Source organism: Dendrobates tinctorius, unplaced genomic scaffold (genome assembly GCF_039654945.1).
Source record: "Dendrobates tinctorius isolate UK_male_01 unplaced genomic scaffold, ASM3965494v1 ptg000179l, whole genome shotgun sequence".
Taxonomy (NCBI): Eukaryota; Metazoa; Chordata; class Amphibia; order Anura; family Dendrobatidae; genus Dendrobates; species Dendrobates tinctorius.
Genome location: NW_027361846.1, coordinates 3,558,958 through 3,580,244, shown reverse-complemented (window position 1 = coordinate 3,580,244; position 21,287 = coordinate 3,558,958). Strand labels below are relative to the sequence as shown.

Here is a 21,287-nt window from a genome sequence, read left to right as displayed (position 1 = left end):
GCTGATGATAACTCTTCATCCTTCTTACTCTTCCTATTCCCGGGAGCTGATGATAACTCTTCATCCTTTTCACTCTTCCTGATCCTGGGGCTGATGATAACTCTTCATCCTTTTCACTGTCTCTTCCTGTTCCCGGGGGCTGATGATAACTCTACCTAATGACAGAGGTGGACGATAACTCTTCATCTACTTAACTATTTCTGATCCTGGCTGATGATACTAACTCTTTACACTTTTCACTCTTCCTGATCCTGGGGCTGATGATAACTCTTCATCCTTTTCACTGTCTCTTCCTGATCCTGGGGCTGATGATAACTCTTCATCCTTTTCACTGTCTCTTCCTGATCCTGGGGCTGATGATAACTCTTCATCCTTTTCACTGTCTCTTCCTGATCCTGGGGCTGATGATAACTCTTCATCCTTTTCACTGTCTCTTCCTGATCCTGGGGCTGATGATAACTCTTCATCCTTTTCACTGTCTCTTCCTGATCCTGGGGCTGATGATAACTCTTTACACTTTTCACTGTCTCTTCCTGATCCTGGGGCTGATGACAACTCTTCACCCTTTTCACTGTCTCTTCCTGATCCTGGGGCTGATGACAACTCTTTACACTTTTTACTCTTCCTGATCCTGGGGCTGATGATAACTCTACCTAATGACAGAGGTGGACGATAACTCTTCATCTACTTAACTATTTCTGATCCTGGCTGATGATACTAACTCTTTACACTTTTCACTCTTCCTGATCCTGGGGCTGATGATAACTCTTCATCCTTTTCACTGTCTCTTCCTGATCCTGGGGCTGATGATAACTCTTCATCCTTTTCACTGTCTCTTCCTGATCCTGGGGCTGATGATAACTCTTCATCCTTTTCACTGTCTCTTCCTGATCCTGGGGCTGATGATAACTCTTCATCCTTTTCACTGTCTCTTCCTGATCCTGGGGCTGATGATAACTCTTCATCCTTTTCACTGTCTCTTCCTGATCCTGGGGCTGATGATAACTCTTTACACTTTTCACTGTCTCTTCCTGATCCTGGGGCTGATGACAACTCTTCACCCTTTTCACTGTCTCTTCCTGATCCTGGGGCTGATGACAACTCTTTACACTTTTTACTCTTCCTGTTCCCGGGGGCTGATGATAACTCTACCTAATGACAGAGGTGGACGATAACTCTTCATCTACTTAACTATTTCTGATCCTGGCTGATGATACTAACTCTTTACACTTTTCACTCTTCCTGATCCTGGGGCTGATGATAACTCTTCATCCTTTTCACTGTCTCTTCCTGATCCTGGGGCTGATGATAACTCTTCATCCTTTTCACTGTCTCTTCCTGATCCTGGGGCTGATGATAACTCTTCATCCTTTTCACTGTCTCTTCCTGATCCTGGGGCTGATGATAACTCTTCACCCTTTTCACTGTCTCTTCCTGATCCTGGGGCTGATGATAACTCTTCATCCTTTTCACTGTCTCTTCCTGATCCTGGGGCTGATGATAACTCTTCATCCTTTTCACTGTCTCTTCCTGATCCTGGGGCTGATGATAACTCTTCATCCTTTTCACTGTCTCTTCCTGATCCTGGGGCTGATGATAACTCTTCACCCTTTTCACTGTCTCTTCCTGATCCTGGGGCTGATGATAACTCTTCATCCTTTTCACTGTCTCTTCCTGATCCTGGGGCTGATGATAACTCTTCATCCTTTTCACTGTCTCTTCCTGATCCTGGGGCTGATGATAACTCTTCATCCTTTTCACTGTCTCTTCCTGATCCTGGGGCTGATGATAGCTCTTCACCCTTTTCACTGTCTCTTCCTGATCCTGGGGCTGATGATAACTCTTTACACTTTTCACTCTTCCTGATCCTGGGGCTGATGACAACTCTTCACCCTTTTCACTGTCTCTTCCTGATCCTGGGGCTGAGGATAACTCTTTACACTTTTCACTCTTCCTGATCCTGGGGCTGATGATAACTCTTCACCCTTTTCACTGTCTCTTCCTGATCCTGGGGCTGATGATAACTCTTCACCCTTTTCACTGTCTCTTCCTGATCCTGGGGCTGAGGATAACTCTTTACACTTTTCACTCTTCCTGATCCTGGGGCTGATGACAACTCTTCACCCTTTTCACTGTCTCTTCCTGATCCTGGGGCTGATGACAACTCTTTACACTTTTTACTCTTTCTGATCCCGGGGGCTGAGGATAGCTCTTCACCTGTGTGTACTCAGCTATAACACATGTTGCCATCATTCATATCCATTCTTGCAGTGGACTGTGGCTGGAGCAGCTGGATGGCCTGGAGTTCCTGCAGCAGGACTTGTAATGTGGGGACTAGACGTCGCTACCGTTCAGGAACCAACCCACCGTCAGCCTTTGGGGGGCAACTTTGTGAGGGCTCAAGTGTTGCCATAGAATTTTGCAGCTTGCAGCCTTGTAAAGGTAGGTCCAGTAGGAGACAGCGCCATAGAAATGATACTGACAGCAGGGTCAAAAAATCTGAGCTCCTAGAGATCTTCTCCTCTGCCGTGATCATCCGTACACCTCACAGTGCGGCAGATACTGATTACACACATGATTATTGCACTGGTGTCTTAGGCTGTCACAATAAAGGGACACTGCAAAGTGCAGTTTTATCACATAGCACAAAGCCACAGGAGTCGCACGTTCTAAGGGAGCGTGCAAATGGCAAGTCAGGAGTGGCCACCAGGGCTGTTGCAGTGAATTGAATGTTCATTTCTCCACCATAAGCCGTTGCGAAAGGCGTTTCAGGCGAATTTGGCAGTACATCCTCCCGGCCTCACAACCGCAGACCACATGTAACCACAGAGGCCCAGGACCTCAACATCCTGCATCTCTGCATCTTCACCTCCAAGATGGTCTGAGACTGGCCATGCAGACAGCTGCTGCAACAATCGGCTTGCATAACCAAAGAATTTCTGCACAAACTGTCAGAAACCGTCTCAGGGAAGCTCATCTGCGTGCTCGTCTTCCTCATCGGGGACTCCACCTGACTGCAGCTCGTCTTCCTCATCGGGGACTCCACCTGACTGCAGCTCGTCTTCCTCATCGGGGACTCCACCTGACTGCAGCTCGTCTTCCTCATCGGGGACTCCACCTGACTGCAGCTCGTCATCCTCATCGGGGACTCCACCTGACTGCAGCTCGTCTTCCTCATCGGGGACTCCACCTGACTGCAGCTCGTCTTCCTCATCGGGGACTCCACCTGACTGCAGCTCGTCTTCCTCATCGGGGACTCCACCTGACTGCAGCTCGTCTTCCTCATCGGGGACTCCACCTGACTGCAGCTCGTCTTCCTCATCGGGGACTCCACCTGACTGCAGCTCGTCTTCCTCATCGGGGACTCCACCTGACTGCAGCTCGTCTTCCTCATCGGGGACTCCACCTGACTGCAGCTCGTCTTCCTCATCGGGGACTCCACCTGACTGCAGCTCGTCTTCCTCATCGGGGACTCCACCTGACTGCAGCTCGTCTTCCTCATCGGGGTCTCCACCTGACTGCAGCTCGTCTTCCTCATCGGGGACTCCACCTGACTGCAGCTCGTCTTCCTCATCGGGGACTCCACCTGACTGCAGCTCGTCTTCCTCATCGGGGACTCCACCTGACTGCAGCTCGTCTTCCTCATCGGGGACTCCACCTGACTGCAGCTCGTCATCCTCATCGGGGTCTCCACCTGACTGCAGCTCGTCTTCCTCATCGGGGACTCCACCTGACTGCAGCTCGTCTTCCTCATCGGGGACTCCACCTGACTGCAGCTCGTCTTCCTCATCGGGGACTCCACCTGACTGCAGCTCGTCTTCCTCATCGGGGACTCCACCTGACTGCAGCTCGTCATCCTCATCGGGGTCTCCACCTGACTGCAGCTCGTCTTCCTCATCGGGGACTCCACCTGACTGCAGCTCGTCTTCCTCATCGGGGACTCCACCTGACTGCAGCTCGTCATCCTCATCGGGGACTCCACCTGACTGCAGCTCGTCTTCCTCATCGGGGACTCCACCTGACTGCAGCTCGTCATCCTCATCGGGGTCTCCACCTGACTGCAGCTCATCATCCTCATCGGGGTCTCCACCTGACTGCAGCTCGTCATCCTCATCTGGGTCTCCACCTGACTGCAGCTCGTCATCCTCATCGGGGACTCCACCTGACTGCAGCTCGTCTTCCTCATCGGGGACTCCACCTGACTGCAGCTCGTCATCCTCATCGGGGTCTCCACCTGACTGCAGCTCATCATCCTCATCGGGGTCTCCACCTGACTGCAGCTCGTCATCCTCATCTGGGTCTCCACCTGACTGCAGCTCGTCATCCTCATCGGGGACTCCACCTGACTGCAGCTCGTCTTCCTCATCGGGGTCTCCACCTGACTGCAGCTCATCATCCTCATTGGGATCTCCACCTGATTACAGCTCATCCTCTTTATTGGGGTCTCCACCTGACTGCAGCTCGTCATCCTCATCGGGGTCTCCACCTGACTGCAGCTCGTCATCCTCATCGGGGTCTCCACCTGACTGCAGCTCATCATCCTCATTGGGATCTCCACCTGACTGCAGCTCATCATCCTCATTGGGATCTCCACCTGACTGCAGCTCATCATCCTCATTGGGATCTCCACCTGATTACAGCTCATCCTCTTTATTGGGGTCTCCACCTGACTGCAGCTCATCATCCTCATCGGGGTCTCCACCTGACTGCAGCTCGTCATCCTCATCTGGGTCTCCATCTGACTGCAACTTGTCCTCCTCATCGGGGTCTCCACCTGACTGCAGCTCATCATCCTCATTGGGGTCTCCACCTAACAGCAGCTCGTCGTCCTTCTCACCAGGTTCTCCATCTAACTGCAGCTTGTCGTCCTCATCTTGGTCTCCACCGGACTGCAGCTCATCAGCTTAATTGGGGTCTCCACCTGACTGCAGCTCGTCATCCTCATTGGGGTGTCCTGTCAGGAATTGGGTCATGTGTCATGTCAGGATTATGACGCAATTTCTTAGTGTTCTAGTCACACATACAGAGCTCTGCTACATCTCCTTGGTTTTGTGAATGACATGCTTCAACAACGATCCCACTTGTAGCTTCCCCCCTTCACAAGCTGCGGCCCCCTCCCTCTCCCCTGCATACTGCTGTGTAACTTGAGACCCTAGTACCAGCCACACACAGAGCAGTTTGAGAAAAAACTGGTTGAAAGCAGTTCTTGAAGCACATGGCTATTTGTCTAATACAGTGTTCATTTAAAGATCAAAAATAATAGCACCGATTACTGATAGAGGCTGGAAACCTAAATTTCTGGCACCGGCATAATGAGAGCGACATATTGGTGGGTTGTGAAACTTCGGCGACCAACAGGAGCTGAGAAACGGATTTCGACCCAAACGAGAAAGCCAGCCACGGCATGTTTAGTCTCACATGGAAGATGATGTTGTAAGCAGACATATAATACTTCCGTCGTCCCTCTATGAGCTTCCCCCAAAGAGTTATGGCCAATAGAAGGTTTTCCAAAACTTTCCAAAGGGGGCATATCCAGCCACTCGGTGAGGTCAGCACGGGGGAGGTCCCTAAGTTTATGGGCCAACTATAAAACAGGAACAGCCATTTTGCAGGTTGTTCAGACCTGGGGGAGACAGCATATACCATCCCTGCTGTGGCCTGAATCTTGGTCGTTGGGAACCCCTCCCCCATCTCCACATGGCATGCCATTGACTGAGATATGTAAGTTCCTTCTTAAATCCATGTTATTTTATAATTGTATTTACTGTATCTGTCTCTTTGTAACATCTTTTGTACTTTTGTAAACACTGCCTATTCTTTTTGGAGTAAAATCTATAATATTTACTAGTTCTGTTTTTCTTGCTCTATAAGAATCATAGAATCGTAGAGTTGGAAGGCACCTCCTGGGCCATCTGGTCCAACCCCCTGCTCAAAGCAGGATTCTCTAAATCATCCCAGTCAGATATCTGTCCAGCCTCTGTTTGAAGACTTCCATTGAAGGAGAACTCACCACTTCTCGTGGCAGCTTGTTCCACTCATTGATCACTCTGTCAAAAAGTTTTTTCTAATATCTAATCTGTGTCTCCTCCCATTCAGTTTCATCCCATTGCTTCTAGTCTTTCCTTGTGCAAATGAGAATAAAGTTGATCCTTCTACAATGTGACAGCCCTTTAGATATTTGTAGACAGCTATTAAGTCTCCTCTCAGTCTTCTCTTTTGCAAACTAAACAATCCCAAATCCTGCAACCTTTCCTCATAAGACAGGGTTTGCAGACCGGTCACCATTCTGGTTGCTCTTTTCTGAACTTGCTCCAGTTTGTTGATGTCTTTTTTAAAATGTGGTGCCCAAAACTGGACACAATATTCCAGATGAGGTCTGACCAAAGAGGAGTAGAGGGAAATAATGACTTCACGTGATCTACACTGTATGCTTCTGTTAATACATCCTAGAATTGCATTTGCCTTTTTTGCTGCTGCATCACACTGTTGACTCATATTCAGTCTGTGATCTATTAGTATACCCAAATCTTTTTCACATGTGCTGTTGCTTAGGCCTATTCCTCCCATTCTGTATATGCTTTTTTCATTTTTATTGCCCAGATTTTTCCCTGTTAAAAACCATTCTGTTAGTTGGTGCCCACTGCTCCAGATTATTTATATCTTTTTGAATCCTCTCTCTCTTCTCTAGTATTAGCTATCCCTCCTAGCTTTGTGTCATCAGCAAATTTAATCAGTTTACCCTCAATTCCTTCATCTAATTCGTTGACAAAGATGTTGAACAATACAGGGCCCAGGACAGAGCCCTGTGGTACCCCACTTGAGACATTCTTCCAACTGGATGTGCAGCCATTTACGACCACTCTTTGGGTCCGATCACTAAGCCAGTTATGAATCCACCTAACAGTTGCCTTGTCCATTCCATACTTAGTCATTTTTTCAATAAGGATTGTATGAGATACTTTGTCAAATGCTTTGCTGAAGTCAAGATATACTATATTTACAGCATTTCCTTGATCCACCCAATCAGTGATTCCGTCATAGAAGGAAATTAAGTTAGTCTGACATGACTTATTAGTTACAAACCCATGCTGACTCTGTTTAATCACTTCATTCTTATCCAGGTACTGACATACATGTTGTATAATAATTTGTTCAAAGATCTTTCCTGGTATAGAAGTCAGACTCACCGGCCTATAGTTGCCTGGGTCCACCTTCTTCCCCTTTTTGAAAATAGGAACAACATTTCCTCTTCTCCAGTCTTCTGGGACTTCTCCTGTTCTCCAAGAATTTTCAAAGATTATGGAGAGGGGTTCAAAAATTTCTTCTGCTATCTCCTGCAGTACTCTGGGGTGTAATTCATCTGGACCTGGAGACTTGAATTCATTTAGGTTAGCTAAGTGTTTCCTCACTATCTTTCTGTTTCTAGATATCCTGGATTCTTCTATTCCCTTAATAGGACAGTGAAGAACAGTTGATGTTACATTTCCTTTACATTTCCTTTCTGAGAGAAACAGATGCAAAATAGGAATTTAAAAGTTCGGCCTTCTCAACATCCTGTCTTACCATTTCATCATTTTCATCCTGTAAAAATCCTATAGCATCTTTGACTTTTCTTATCCCCAAAATCCTTTATTATTGCTTTTGACATCTCTTGCAAGCCTCAATTCATTGTCAGCTTTAGCTAATCTGATTTGTGCCCTGCAGGTTCTGCAGACAGCATTATATTCTTCTTTAGATATGCCTCCCTCTTTCCATTTTATAAACATATTTTTTTCTTCCTTTTTAGCATGTGCTTAAGTTCTGTGTTCATCCATCCTGGCTTCCTTAAATGCTTCCTATTCTTCCCTCTTTCGGAATTGTTAACAATTGTGCTTTGAGAATTTCATTTTTCAAGATTTCCCATCCTTCCTGGACATTTTTGTCTTTAAGGATATCCAGCCATCGGATCCCTCCAATTCTCTTTCTGAAGCCCTTAAAATCTGCCTTTCTGAAATCTAACCTTGACGTCTGAGTCTTCACAGGTCTTCCTCCTCTAGTTATCCAAAATTCTAAAATAGCATGGTCGCTACCTCCTAGGGTCCCAGCCACTTTTACCTCCTCAACCATTTCCTCCCTGTTTATAAGGATTAGATCCAAGGTAGCAGTTCCCCTTGTTTTCTCCCCTACCTTTTGGAAGATAAAGTTGTCAGCAAGCGAGGATAAGAATTTCCTTGACCTGTTAGTTTTGCCTGAGAGAGATTCCCAACAAATGTCTGGATGGTTGAAATCTCCCATGACAACTATGTCATATTTTTTGGAGAACTTGGCCATTTGATGCATAAAGAGTTCATCCATATCTTCAGCTTGCACAGCCGGCCTGTAGTAAATGCCTACAATGGTGTCCTTTCCATTGTTCTGTCCTTGTATTCTTACCCAAACAGTTTCCATAGAACTCCCAGTCTCTATAGCTTGGATCTCTGTGCAGATATACGCGTTTCTAACATACAATGCAACACCTCCTCCTCGTTTATCAAGCCTGTTTCTTTCAAATAAGTTGAATCCTTCTAGTCTTGTATTCCAATCATGTGTATTGTCCCACCAAGTTTCAGGGATTCCAATGACATCATATTTCTTTTCCTGTGTTAGTAGTTCCAATTCTCCTTGTTTGTTGCCCATGCTTTGTGCATTAGTATAGAAACATTTTAGTTTGTGATTGGTTTCTCTTTCTCCAATATTTTTATTAATTAGATTCTTTTGTCTTTGTTCTTCCTTTCCACTTCTAATAGCAGAGTTCTCAATAGCATTTGTCAGGTGTATGGCTTTTTCTGGTCTTTTGCTTCCCTTCCCATGTTGTTCTAGTTTAAAGCTCTCCTTACAAGTGTAGCAAGGCGACTTCCAAATACATGTTTTCCTGTCTTCGTAAGGTGCACCCCATCTCTAGCAAGTAGTCCATCGTAAAGGTAATTCACTCCATGATCCATAAATCCAAATTGTTGCTGACGGCACCATCGACGTAGCCAGTTGTTCACCTGCAGAATCTTATTCCACCTCCTTGTTCCATGGCCATCCACGGGGAGGATGGAAGAGAAGACCACCTGCGCTCCCAGTTCTTTCACTTTCTTGCCTAAGTCTTCAAAGTCTCTGCAGATGGTTTCCAGGTCGTTTCTTGCGGTGTCATTTGTCCCCACATGTAGTAGCAGGAATGGGTAGTCATCTGTAGGTCTGAAGAGTCCTGATATCCTGTCAGACACATCTTTAATTTTTGCACCTGGAAGACAGCACATTTCTCTTGTAGTTATATCCGGTCTGCAGATAGCGGCCTCTGTTCCTCTCAGCAGGGAATCCCCCATGACCACCACTCTCCGTTTCTTCTTCACAACATTTTTCTTTCTCCATCCAGGAGGACTCTGAAGGCGTACAAGGTTGCTGTTTGTGGGCAAAGTCTTATCCTGATGTATTTCTCCATCATTTTCCTGCGTGAGAGCCTGGTACTGGTTTCTGAGCAGTATGGGCGCTGACTGCCTCCTGATCCTCCTGCTTCTCTGGTCACATGTCTCCATTCCTCTGTTTCTTCAGGTGCACTTCGAATTTCTTCTCTTTCTGTAACATGAAGAGATAATTCTGCTCTGTCTAAGAACTCTTCACCTTCCTTAATGATCTTCAGCGTAGCTAACCTCTCTTCGAGATTTTGCAACTTTTCCTCCAACAGGGACATAAGCTTACTTGCCATATCCTCCGTGCAAAATTCACGCTACCTAGCGGGTTGGCTCCTGACCCGAGATTCACATAACTAGGAGCTGGTGGCAGTGAGTGTTCTGGGGATTTGGGGAGACTCTGACAGTGACGGACGAAGGTTTCTATGGGTATTTCCCACCTGAGACTGGGAATATTCATACCACCCTCACTGCAGCATGCCCAATAACCAGTACACAGCAAGGCAGTCTTTCTGGTGACTACTTTTCCTAGGTGTAGTTCCCTGACTGACCTGAGGGTAAGGGTGTTGCCAGAGAGGTGCAAGTTCCAAACCGGAACTGCAAGGTGGGATATAATAAATCCCTGACAAACTGGGGGCAACCAAACACCCCCGGTTCATGACATGTCATATAACCCCACAACTTTTGTTCCCACTTTCAGTTCCAGTTAGGAACTTGCAGCGTTCTGGCGCCCTCCTTACCCTCAGGTCAGTCAGTAACTGCACCTAGGATAAGTAGTCGCCGGAAGTGCTGCCTGGTCGCATACTGGCTATCGGGCACTCTGCATGGTATGTACATCACCAGTCCCGGACAGGGAATACACACATAAACGTCCGATCCGTCACTGCCAGGGTTCCCCAATACCACCAGGAAGCTATGCTGCAGTGCCACGAGTTCCTCGTTTGATACTAAAGCCTATATCAGGTCAGGAACGAACCCGCAGGTAGCGTGATTTGGCGTGGAGTACGTGCCGGTTCGGTCATAGAGCAAGGAGAACGAAACTAGTAAATTTATAAGTTTACTTCAGAAAAGAGGCAGTGTTTACAAAAATACAAAAGATATTGCAAAAAGAGACAAAATACAGCATGTACAACAGTTAGAAATAAAAGGGATTAAAATAGGAAACTTACTATATCTCAGTCACAGGTGTGACGTATCGATAAAGGGGAGGCGCGCCTTCCCCAAGGGAAGATTCAGTCCACAGCATGGATGTTAGCTGTCTTCCCCATGTCTGAATGCATCTCAAAATGGTTGTTTCTCTTTTATGGTTTGCCCATAAACTTAGAAACTCCCACCTTTGTTGACGTCACATATGGGCTGTTCCCGGGAGGACCTCCTATTTTGAAAAGTTATTAAAACTCCTATTTTTTCATTTCTTGGGCTGGGGGCCTCACAGGGTGATAAGGGCATTACATTTTCCCCTGCGACGTGGCCATTCTTTTGTGACCAAATATGACATGTGTTGTGAGTTCATTTTCTGGTCCACCAGTTGTGAGTTCTCCTGCCAGGCTCCCTCTGGTGGTAACAGGAGGTAGTGAGGCTGATTTAATCAGTAGAGATCTGCCACCTGATAATGAGGATGACGATTGGACCTCAGGAATCTCAGACTGGATTTAAGACAGCCGAAGCCCTATTCTGGTGCTGGTGATTCCTTCTGGCTTGTCAGGTCTTGGTTTTCAGCTCTGTTCCAGTCATCTAAAGCTAAGGTTTTCTGCTAATTCTCACACTTGATTTTGTTGGTCTATTCAGTTTTTTGTGTGGTCAGCCAGCCCCGGCTGGGGCTGTGCTGAATTTCCACTCTTATTTGCCTGTATTTGGTAATTTGCTTTTTGTCCCTTATTAGATTGGCCTCTTTTTGCTCTGTCTCAGAATATTTCAGAGTGCTAATATAGTGGGAGAAGTCTAGTGACTTCAGGGTTAATTTTGCTATCAGAAGTGTTGGACATTATTTTTGTAGGGTTTTTTGCAGATTGCAGACAGTGTCTTTCCTTTCCTTTCCTGTCTAGTTAGTTTGGGCCCCATCGTTTGCTCAGCCTATTTTCCTTCCTGTGTTTGTGCTTTCATCTTGTTTCAACGTCAATACATGTGTGGGGGCTGTCTATTCCTTTGGGGTCTGCTCTGGGGCAGTTAGTTTTCCCCTTTTCTTGCTTCAGGCTTATGTAGTTCTCCGGCTGTGACGAAGCGTCTAGGATCATCGTAGGTACGCTCCGCAGCTACTGCTAGTTGTGTGGTTAGGATCAGGGATCTGCAATCTGCATAGTTACCAACCTCTCTGGTTTTCTGTGACTTAGCTTGTTTTGTTTTTTCCTCCTCGGTGACCCAATCATAACAGACATGTCTGCGTGTTACTGGGGAGCAGAAACTATTTCCTCAGTTCCTGAATGCAGCTCATCATCTTCATCTGGTTATCCACTTGACTGCAGCTCGTCGTCCTCATCGGGGTCTCCACCTGAATGCAGGTCGTCATCCTCATTGGGAGCGCCACCTTAATGCAGCTCGTCATCCTCATCAGGCTCTTCTCCTAACTGCAGCTCGTCGTCCTCATTGGGGTCTCCACCTGACTGCAGCACGTTGTCCTCATTGGGGTCTCCACCTGACTGCAGCTCATTGTCCTCATTGGGGCCTCCACCTGACTACAGTTCGTCGTCCTCATTAGGGTCTCCACCTGACTGCAGCTCATCATCCTCATCAGGCTCTTCTTCTAACTGTAGCTCGTCATTCTCATCGGGGTCTCCACCTGACTGCAGCTCATCATCCTCATCAGGCTCTTCTTCTAACTGTAGCTCGTCATTCTCATCGGGGTCTCCACCTGACTGCAGCTCATCATCCTCATCAGGCTCTTCTTCTAACTGTAGCTCGTCATTCTCATCGGGGTCTCCACCTGACTGCAGCTCATCATCCTCATCAGGCTCTTCTTCTAACTGTAGCTCGTCATTCTCATCGGGGTCTCCACCTGACTGCAGCTCATCATCCTCATCAGGGTCTCCACCTGACTGCAGCTCGTCGTCCTCATCAGGGTCTCCACCTGACTGCAGCTCGTCGTTCTCATCAGGGTCTCCACCTGACTGCAGCTCATCATCCTCATCAGGCTCTTCTAACTGCAGCTCATCATCCTCATCTGGGTCTCCACCTGACAGCAGCTCATCATCCTCATCTGGGTCTCCACCTGACTGCAGCTCGTCGTGGTAACCAGCTTGAGTGGGTAAATTCTGATATTCGATGGCGTCTGGAAATAGGACAGGTGTTCTATTCACGGATGAATCCTCGTTTTGACTGTACAGTGCATACGCCTGCCCCTACCATAACCCCACCACCACCTTGGACCACTCCGTTCATATCATTCACACGACGCCATACACGTAGTCTGTAATCAGCAGGATAATGCACAGTCCCATGATGCAGCATGATATTGCGCGGCCCCATTTTTCAGCAGGATAATGCACGGCTCCATGTTGAAGCAGGATAATGCACGGCCCCATGTTGCAGCAGGATAATGCACGGTCCCATGTTGCAGCAGGATAATGCATGGCCCCATGCTGCAGCAGTATAATGCATGGAGTCATGTTGCAGCAGTATAATGGATGGACCCTTGTTGCAGCAGGATAATGCACGGCCCCATGTTGAAGCAGGATAATGCACGGCCCCATGTTGAAGCAGGATAATGCACGGCCCCATGTTGCAGCAGGATAATGCACGGCCCCATGTTGAAGCAGGATAATGCACGGCCCCATGTTGAAGCAGGATAATGCACGGCCCCATGTTGAAGCAGGATAATGCACGGACCCATGTTGCAGCAGGATAATGCACGGCCCCATGCTGCAGCAGGATAATGCACGGACCCAGTTTGAAGCAGGATAATGCAAGGCCCCATGTTGATGCAGGATAATGCACGGTCCCATGTTGAAGCAGGATAATGCACGACCCCATATTGAAGCAGGATAATGCACGGTCCCATGTTGAAGCAGGATAATGCACGGCCCCATTTTGAAGCAGGATAATGCACAACCCCATATTGAAGCAGGATAATGCACGACCCCATATTGAAGCAGGATAATGCACGGTCCCATGTTGCAGCAGGATAATGCACGGCCCCATGTTGCAGCAGGATAATGCACGGCCCCATTTTGAAGCAGGATAATGCACAGCCCCATGTTGAAGCAGGATAATGCACGGTCCCATGTTGCAGCAGGATAATGCACGGTCCCATGTTGCAGCAGGATAATGCACGGCCCCATTTTGAAGCAGGATAATGCACAGCCCCATGTTGAAGCAGGATAATGCATGGCCCCATGTTGAAGCAGGATAATGCACGGCCCCATGTTGCAGCAGGATAATGCACGGCCCCATATTGAAGCAGGATAATGCACGGCCCCATGTTGAAGCAGGATAATGCACGGTCCCATGTTGAAGCAGGATATTGCACGGCCCCATGTTGCAGCAGGATAATGCACGGCCCCATGCTGCAGCAGGATAATGCACGGTCCCATGTTGCAGCAGGATAATGCACGGACCCATACTGCAGCAGGATAATGCACGGTCCCATGTTGCAGCAGGATAATGCACGGCCCCATGCTGCAGCAGGATAATGCACGGTCCCATGTTGCAGCAGGATAATGCACGGTCCCATTTTTCAAAAGGATAATGTACGGCCCCATGCTGCAGCAGGATAATGCATGGACCCATGTTGAAGCAGGATAATGCACAGCCCCATTTTTCAAAAGGATAATGCACGGCCCCATGTTGCAGCAGGATAATGCACGGCCTCATGTTGCAGCAGGATAATGCACGGCCCCATGTTGAAGCAGGACAATGTATGGACCCATTTTTCAGCAGGATAATGCACGGCCCCATGCTGCAGCAGGATAATGCGTGGCCCCATGCTGCAGCAGGATAATGCACGGCCCCATGCTGCAGCAGGATAATGCACGGACCCATGCTGCAGCAGGATAATGCACGGACCCATGTTGCAGCAGGATAATGCACGGACCCATACTGCAGCAGGATAATGCACAGCCCCATGCTGCAGCAGGATAATGCACGGACCCATGTTGCAGCAGGATAATGCACGGCCCCATGTTGCAGCAGGATAATGCGTGGCTCCACGTTGCAGCAGGATAATGCACGGCCCCATGCTGCAGCAGGATAATGCACGGACCCATGTTGCAGCAGGATAATGCGCAGACCCATGCTGCAGCAGGATAATGCGCGGACCCATGTTGCAGCAGGATAATGCGCAGACCCATGCTGCAGCAGGATAATGCGCGGACCCATGTTGCAGCAGGATAATGCACGGCCCCATGTTGCAGCAGGATAATGCGTGGCTCCATGTTGCAGCAGGATAATGCACGGCCCCATATTACAAGGATCTGTACACAATTCCTGGAAGCTGGAAGCATCCCAGTTGCATGGCAGCACACTCCCGGACATGCCACCATTGAGCGTGCTTTATGCTCTGGATCGGTGTATACTACAGAGTGTTCGGGTTTCTGCCAATATCCTGCTACTTCGCACATTGTAGAGGAGCAACAATCCACCGGCCACAATCACCAACCTGATCAACTGTACGCGAAGGGGAAGTGCTGCACTGCGGGAGGCAAATGGTGGCCACACCAGATACTGATGGTATTCTGAGCCCCCACCGGACCCCAATACTGCAACACTGCACGTCACAGTGTCCCTTTATTGTGGCCGCCTAAGGCAATAATCATGTGTCTGATCAGCACCTGGATCTGCCGCACTGCGAGGTGGACGGACGATCGCGGCAGAGAAGATCTCACTAACACAGATCTAGACACATTGTGATCAATATTGGAGAAAAAAGGTCTTCTGTGTCCAGAGAAAACATCTTAGATCGTCGAGTTCAGCTCATGAAAAACAGGGGAAAAACCAAAGTGTTGGGTTTATATTTGTGTTGTGTGTATGTGCCATGTGGTCCCATTTTAACATATTTACTGTTTAGCACTAAGCACCATTATATAGGCCCTTTGTGGCGCTATAATCTAGAGATTTTATAGCACTATGATGTAGACACCGTATGGCGCTATGAAGTAACCACCTGGGACATCTTAGACCTTTTGTCGTCCTGGCTGGCACTTGATGTGGAAATTTATATGGGTAGATTTACCCCTGTGCGAACTGTGTCCTGCCCAAATTAGACAGAGTCTTATTGAGCGCTCAACTGGAAGAAAAGAACTGTACACAAAGACAGCAATCGATTCTTTCAATGCTCTGTCGCTTTATTAAGCATACCTATATTTATGGATACATGTAGGAAAGGGAGGTTATCTGATTAACATAAAGGCTGAACTTCTAGTTTAATTGGTCAGTTTGAATACATGAACATATATGGAAGAGTTTACCCAATAAAGCTGATTCTAGCAGTATAATTTACGGCCTATTGTTCTGCAGTGTCAGCATGTTCTGGTATCGACTGGCACATCTGGCCTTACTTCCTCATTCCCTATGTCTGCTAGATATTTCTCAAGTCACAAGACAATGCTATCTAGTTGATTGTCCAGACAGACTTCATGGGGTTAGGTCAGCTCCAGTAACTAGTTGCAAAGTAAGTTCAAGACAGCTATGATTATATCTCTAAGTGCGCATATATGAATATATAGAGTGTATATGAGAGTACATAAGTATATAGCCTATAGCAGGCAAGTGAAATCTAGATGAAATACATATATATTTCCATAACGGCACCATGATGAGAAGCTCTCTGGTAATATCCTGCAAGCTAGGATTTGACCTTTTCCCTTTGATATTTTGGAATTTGTACTCTTTTTCTAGGTGCTGCTGGGGCCTGGGGTCCATGGTCAGAATGTTCTGTACCCTGTGGGGGAGGATATAGGAATCGTAGCCGAGCCAGCATTGTGCTGCACGGGATTGAGTTCTCCACCTGTAACTTCATGCCGTGCTCAGGTGAGAGACCTCTTACCATGTCATACCTGAACGGAGACTCTGCAGATCCTCTCTGCCTGGAAATGATCTCTTTTCTTTTGATGTCACGTCATCTCCAGAACATCTCCAAATAGGTCTTCTGTATCCTAGTAAAATCAGTAAAACAGTGATAGGCCTTTCTAAAGAGACATTTTTTAGGCAACTCTCTGGGTTTCTGCATTCCAGAGAACTGGTGAAGGACTATGGAGAGGCAGGGTAGGTGGTAGTTAGAGATGAGGAGGAGATGTAGGGCAGTGCAGCACTGTGGAGAGGACAGATAAGGTGGTAGACAGAAATGAGAAGGATATGCAGGGTGGTGCAGCACTGTGGAGAGGACAGATAAGGTGGTACATAAAGATGAGGAGGAGATGTAGGGCAGTGCAGCACTGTGGAGAGGACAGATAGGGTGAAAGACAGAGATGAGGAGGAGATGAAGTGTGGTGCAGCACTATGGAGAGGACAGGTATGGTGGTAGACAGAGATGAGGATGAGATGTAGGGTGGTGCAGCACTGTGGAGAGGACAGGTAGGTGGTAGACAGAGATGAGGATGAGATGTAGGGTGGTGCAGCACTATGGAGAGGACAGATAAGGTGGTACATAGAGATGAGGAGGAGATGTAGGGCAGTGCAGCACTGTGGAGAGGACAGATGGGGTGGTAGACAGAGATGAGGAGAAGATGTAGGGCGGTGCAGCACTGTGTAGAGGACAGGTGGGGTGGTAGACAGAGATAAGAGAGCAGATGTAGGGCGGTGCAGCACGGTGGAGAGGAAAAGTAGGGTGGTAGACAGAGATGAGGATGAGATGTAGGGTGGTGTAGCACTATGGAGAGGACGGGTAGGGTTTTAGACAGATGAGGAGGAGATGTAGGGTGGTGCAGCTCTGTGGAGAGGGCGGGTAGGGTGGTAGACAGATGAGGATGAGATGTAGAGTGGTGCAGCACTGTGGAGAGGACGGGTAGGGTGGTAGACAGATGAGATGTAGGCAGTGCAGCACTATGGAGAGGACGGGTAGGGTGGTAGACAGAGATGAGGAGGAGATGAAGTGTGGTGCAGCACTATGGAGAGGACAGGTATGGTGGTAGACAGAGATGAGGATGAGATGTAGGGTGGTGCAGCACTGTGGAGAGGACAGGTATGGTGGTAGACAGAGATGAGGATGAGATGTAGGGTGGTGCAGCACTGTGGAGAGGACAGGTATGGTGGTAGACAGAGATGAGGATGAGATGTAGGGTGGTGCAGCACTGTGGAGAGGACAGGTAGGTGGTAGACAGAGATGAGGATGAGATGTAGGGTGGTGCAGCACTATGGAGAGGACAGATAAGGTGGTACATAGAGATGAGGAGGAGATGTAGGGCAGTGCAGCACTGTGGAGAGGACAGATGGGGTGGTAGACAGAGATGAGGAGAAGATGTAGGGCGGTGCAGCACTGTGTAGAGGACAGGTGGGGTGGTAGACAGAGATAAGAGAGCAGATGTAGGGCGGTGCAGCACGGTGGAGAGGAAAAGTAGGGTGGTAGACAGAGATGAGGATGAGATGTAGGGTGGTGTAGCACTATGGAGAGGACGGGTAGGGTTTTAGACAGATGAGGAGGAGATGTAGGGTGGTGCAGCACTGTGGAGAGGACGGGTAGGGTGGTAGACAGATGAGATGTAGGCAGTGCAGCACTATGGAGAGGACGGGTAGGGTGGTAGACAGAGATGAGGAGGAGATGTAGGGTGGTGCAGCTCTGTGGAGAGGATGGGTAGGGTGGTAGACAGGTGAGGATGAGATGTTGGGCAGTGCAGCACTGTGGAGAGGATGGATAAGGTGGTATACAGATGAGAAGGAGATGTAGGGTGGTGCAACACTGGAGAGGACGGGTGTGGTGGTAGACAGATATGAGGAGGAGATGTAGTGTGATGCAGCACTGTGGAGAGGACGGATAAGTTGGTAGATAGAGATGAGGAGGAGATGTAGGGCAGTGGAGCACTGTTTAGAGGACGGCTAAGGGGCAGACAGATAAGCAGGAGATGTAAGGCAGGACAGCACTGTGGTGAGGATGGGTACTGTGATAGACAGAGATGAGAAGGAGATGTAGGGCAGTGCAGCACTGTGGAGAGGATGGGTAGGGTGTTAGACAGAGATGACGAGGAGATGTAGGGCAGTGCAGCACTGTGGAGAAGATGGGTAGGGTGGTAGACATCGATGATGAGGAGATGTATGGCGGTGCAGCACTGTAGAGAGGACTTATAGGGTGGCAGACAGAGATGAAGAGGCGATGTAGGGTAGTGCAGCACTGTGTAGAAGCCAGGTAGGGTGGGAGAGAGAGATGAGAACTAGATGTAGGACAGTGCCGCACTGTGGAGAGGATGGGTAGGGTGGTAGATAGAGATGAGGAGATGTAGGGCAGTGCAGCACTGTGAAGGGGACAGATATGGTGATGAGGTAGAGATATAGGGCGGTGCAGCATTGTGGAAAGCTTTTTGGCTGAGAGTGATGATTTTATGTTGTATTCTGAAGCGGATGGTCATGAGGTGAAGGAAGTTCTCAGGCTAACCCAGTGTAGAAGCATTGGTGTATTGGCAGTTGGCAGTATTCAGGGTGATAAATGACACGCTCTGGAGATGACTTTGAGGTGCAGATATTCTCATAAGTGATCTTCTCCTTACAGGTGAGGCATCAGGAATCTGCCCTGATGATAAAGTTTGGAAGGAATGTGCTGAGGGACCCTCATCCTGTGCTGACATGGATAAAGGAGACCCCAACAGGATGTGTCAGCCAGGTTGTTACTGCCAGGACGAGAAAGTCCTACTAGTGAGTAGTCATGATGCATGGAGGGGGACCATGGTCCTGTTGTCATCTTCTGTGTAAAGTATCAGGGCTCCCCAGGTGGAGTGTTGTCATGAAGACTCCATCCACAACAATATCTGCACATAACAACTTCCTTATAGATCTATACATCAGTAGATGTTGATGGGATTTATAGTCAATGGATCATGATTTATATTCCAGTCCCATCCCGAGCTGTGTTCAGAGTTCTGCTGCATCATTGGAGCTGTCAGGCAACATGTGATGTAAAATCCGTGCTCTCTAGTAATACATGACCCTTATCTCATAGAATAATCATTGCGTCCCTCCCACTGATTGTCCCTGCGCTAATGATGGAGAGTTGTATGATCCCGGAGACCTGGTACAACAAGACTGTAATAACTGGTGAGTGGTTACACCTGTGATGGAGCTCTGCTGTAATCATGTAATAGTCAGTAATCATGGAGAAGATCCATCAGTCATAACATAAAAAAGAGGGAGATCTGGGGAAAGTGTCACTGGGTGACCAGTATTGAGAAAATGGAAACGGTCTTGGGAGCACAGGAAAGAGACTCAGACAAGAGATGGGGTTAAACCACAATGCGTTCTCCGTCGAAACGCATTGTGGTTTAACCCCATCTCTTGTCTGAGTCTCTTTCCTGCGCTCCTAAGACCGTTTCCATTTTCTCATTGTTCCTATCCTCCATTGGAGGTTTTCGGCTGGAGCTGCGGTGGAGACCTGACATTTTTGTCTGCCCCTGGGTTGCTTCCTAAGCGCTCCTCTATGACTGCTTATCACTGACTCTTACTGGGTGACCAGTAGTCACTTTCACTGGTAGGGAAGATGTCACTGGGTGGATAGAATCATAGAATCCTAGAATGTTAGAGTTGGTAGAGAGCTAAAGGGTCATTGGGACCTCCAGGGTCATCGTGTCCAATCCCCTTTCAGTTTCATCCTATTGCTTCTCGTGTTTCCATGTGCAAATGAGAATAATGATGATCCCTCTACACCGTGACAGCCCTTCAGATATTTGTAGACAGCTACTAAGTCTCCTCTTAGCCTTCATTTTTGCAAGCTAAATATTCCCAGATCCTTTAACTCTTCCTTGTAGGACATACTCTGCAGTCCGCTCACCATCCTGGTAGCTCTACTCTGAACTTGCTCCAGTTTGTTGATGTCTTTTTTACAATGTGGTGCCCAGAACTGAACACAATATTCCAGATGAGGTCTGACCAAGGAGGAGTAGAGGGAGATAATGACTTCAAGTGATCTAGACTCAATGCTTTTGTTATTACTTCCCTGAACTGGACACAGTATTCCAGATGAGGTCTGACCAAGGAGGAGTAGAGGGAGATAATGACTTCACGTGATCTAGACTCTATGCTTTTGTTATTACTTCCCTGAACTGGACACAGTATTCCAGATAAGATCTGACCAAGCAGAAGTAGAGGGGGATAATTACTGTGACGGGGTATGTGACAGAGCAGGAAAAGACACCAGACCAACAAACAATCCAACAAGATGTATTGGAACAGGGAACTGGGACAACACAAATGAAAGTAATTTTGCAGCGTCTGTAATTAGTCAACAATGAGTCCACACAAAGAGAGCAGATTCGGGGGAACCTCTTTCTACATTGTAATTGGTAGGCCGATTTGATGTAGGGTCACTCCTCAATTGACCCTGAGGGCAGGTGTCTTGCAGATGCCCAGGCTGCCTACATCGGTAACATCTGCGTTGTGTTGCACCTCTTCCCATTTGCCATCTGGGGATAGAGGTAAGTGAACCTGGAGGCTGATATCCATGTGAAGGTGCATGAAGTGGTTGTTGGTGTTGAGACCGACTTCTCCACTTGATACCTGGGCATGTAGCCTGCAGATGCCCGGGATACCCACATCCATAACACCTGTGTTCTACTCCTTTCTCTCCTTGTCGCATTCCAGAGGAAGAGGCAGGACTAGCTGGAAGGTGAGTCACATGGGTATCAACATGAGGTGGTGCTCTAGTGGAACAGCAATCTTTAAGGACTGAAGGACAAGAGACCACTGAGGGTGGGGTGCTGGTAGTTGTTACTCCATCCACCAATACATTTTTCCACTGAGGCTTGA

At 47.9% G+C, this 21,287-nt stretch overlaps 1 protein-coding gene across 1 annotated transcript in view; it reads left to right on the top strand.

Moving 5' to 3' along the window:
• The window catches only part of LOC141054879 (SCO-spondin-like), a 463,576-nt gene that overhangs the window by 277,342 nt on the left and 164,947 nt on the right, over nucleotides 1–21,287 (top strand). Inside the window, exons 69-72 of the mRNA XM_073551763.1 lie at nucleotides 2,272–2,442; nucleotides 16,242–16,373; nucleotides 19,042–19,184; nucleotides 19,489–19,583. Coding sequence (XP_073407864.1) covers nucleotides 2,272–2,442; nucleotides 16,242–16,373; nucleotides 19,042–19,184; nucleotides 19,489–19,583 — 541 coding nt within the window. The remainder of the gene's footprint in view (nucleotides 1–2,271; nucleotides 2,443–16,241; nucleotides 16,374–19,041; nucleotides 19,185–19,488; nucleotides 19,584–21,287) is intronic.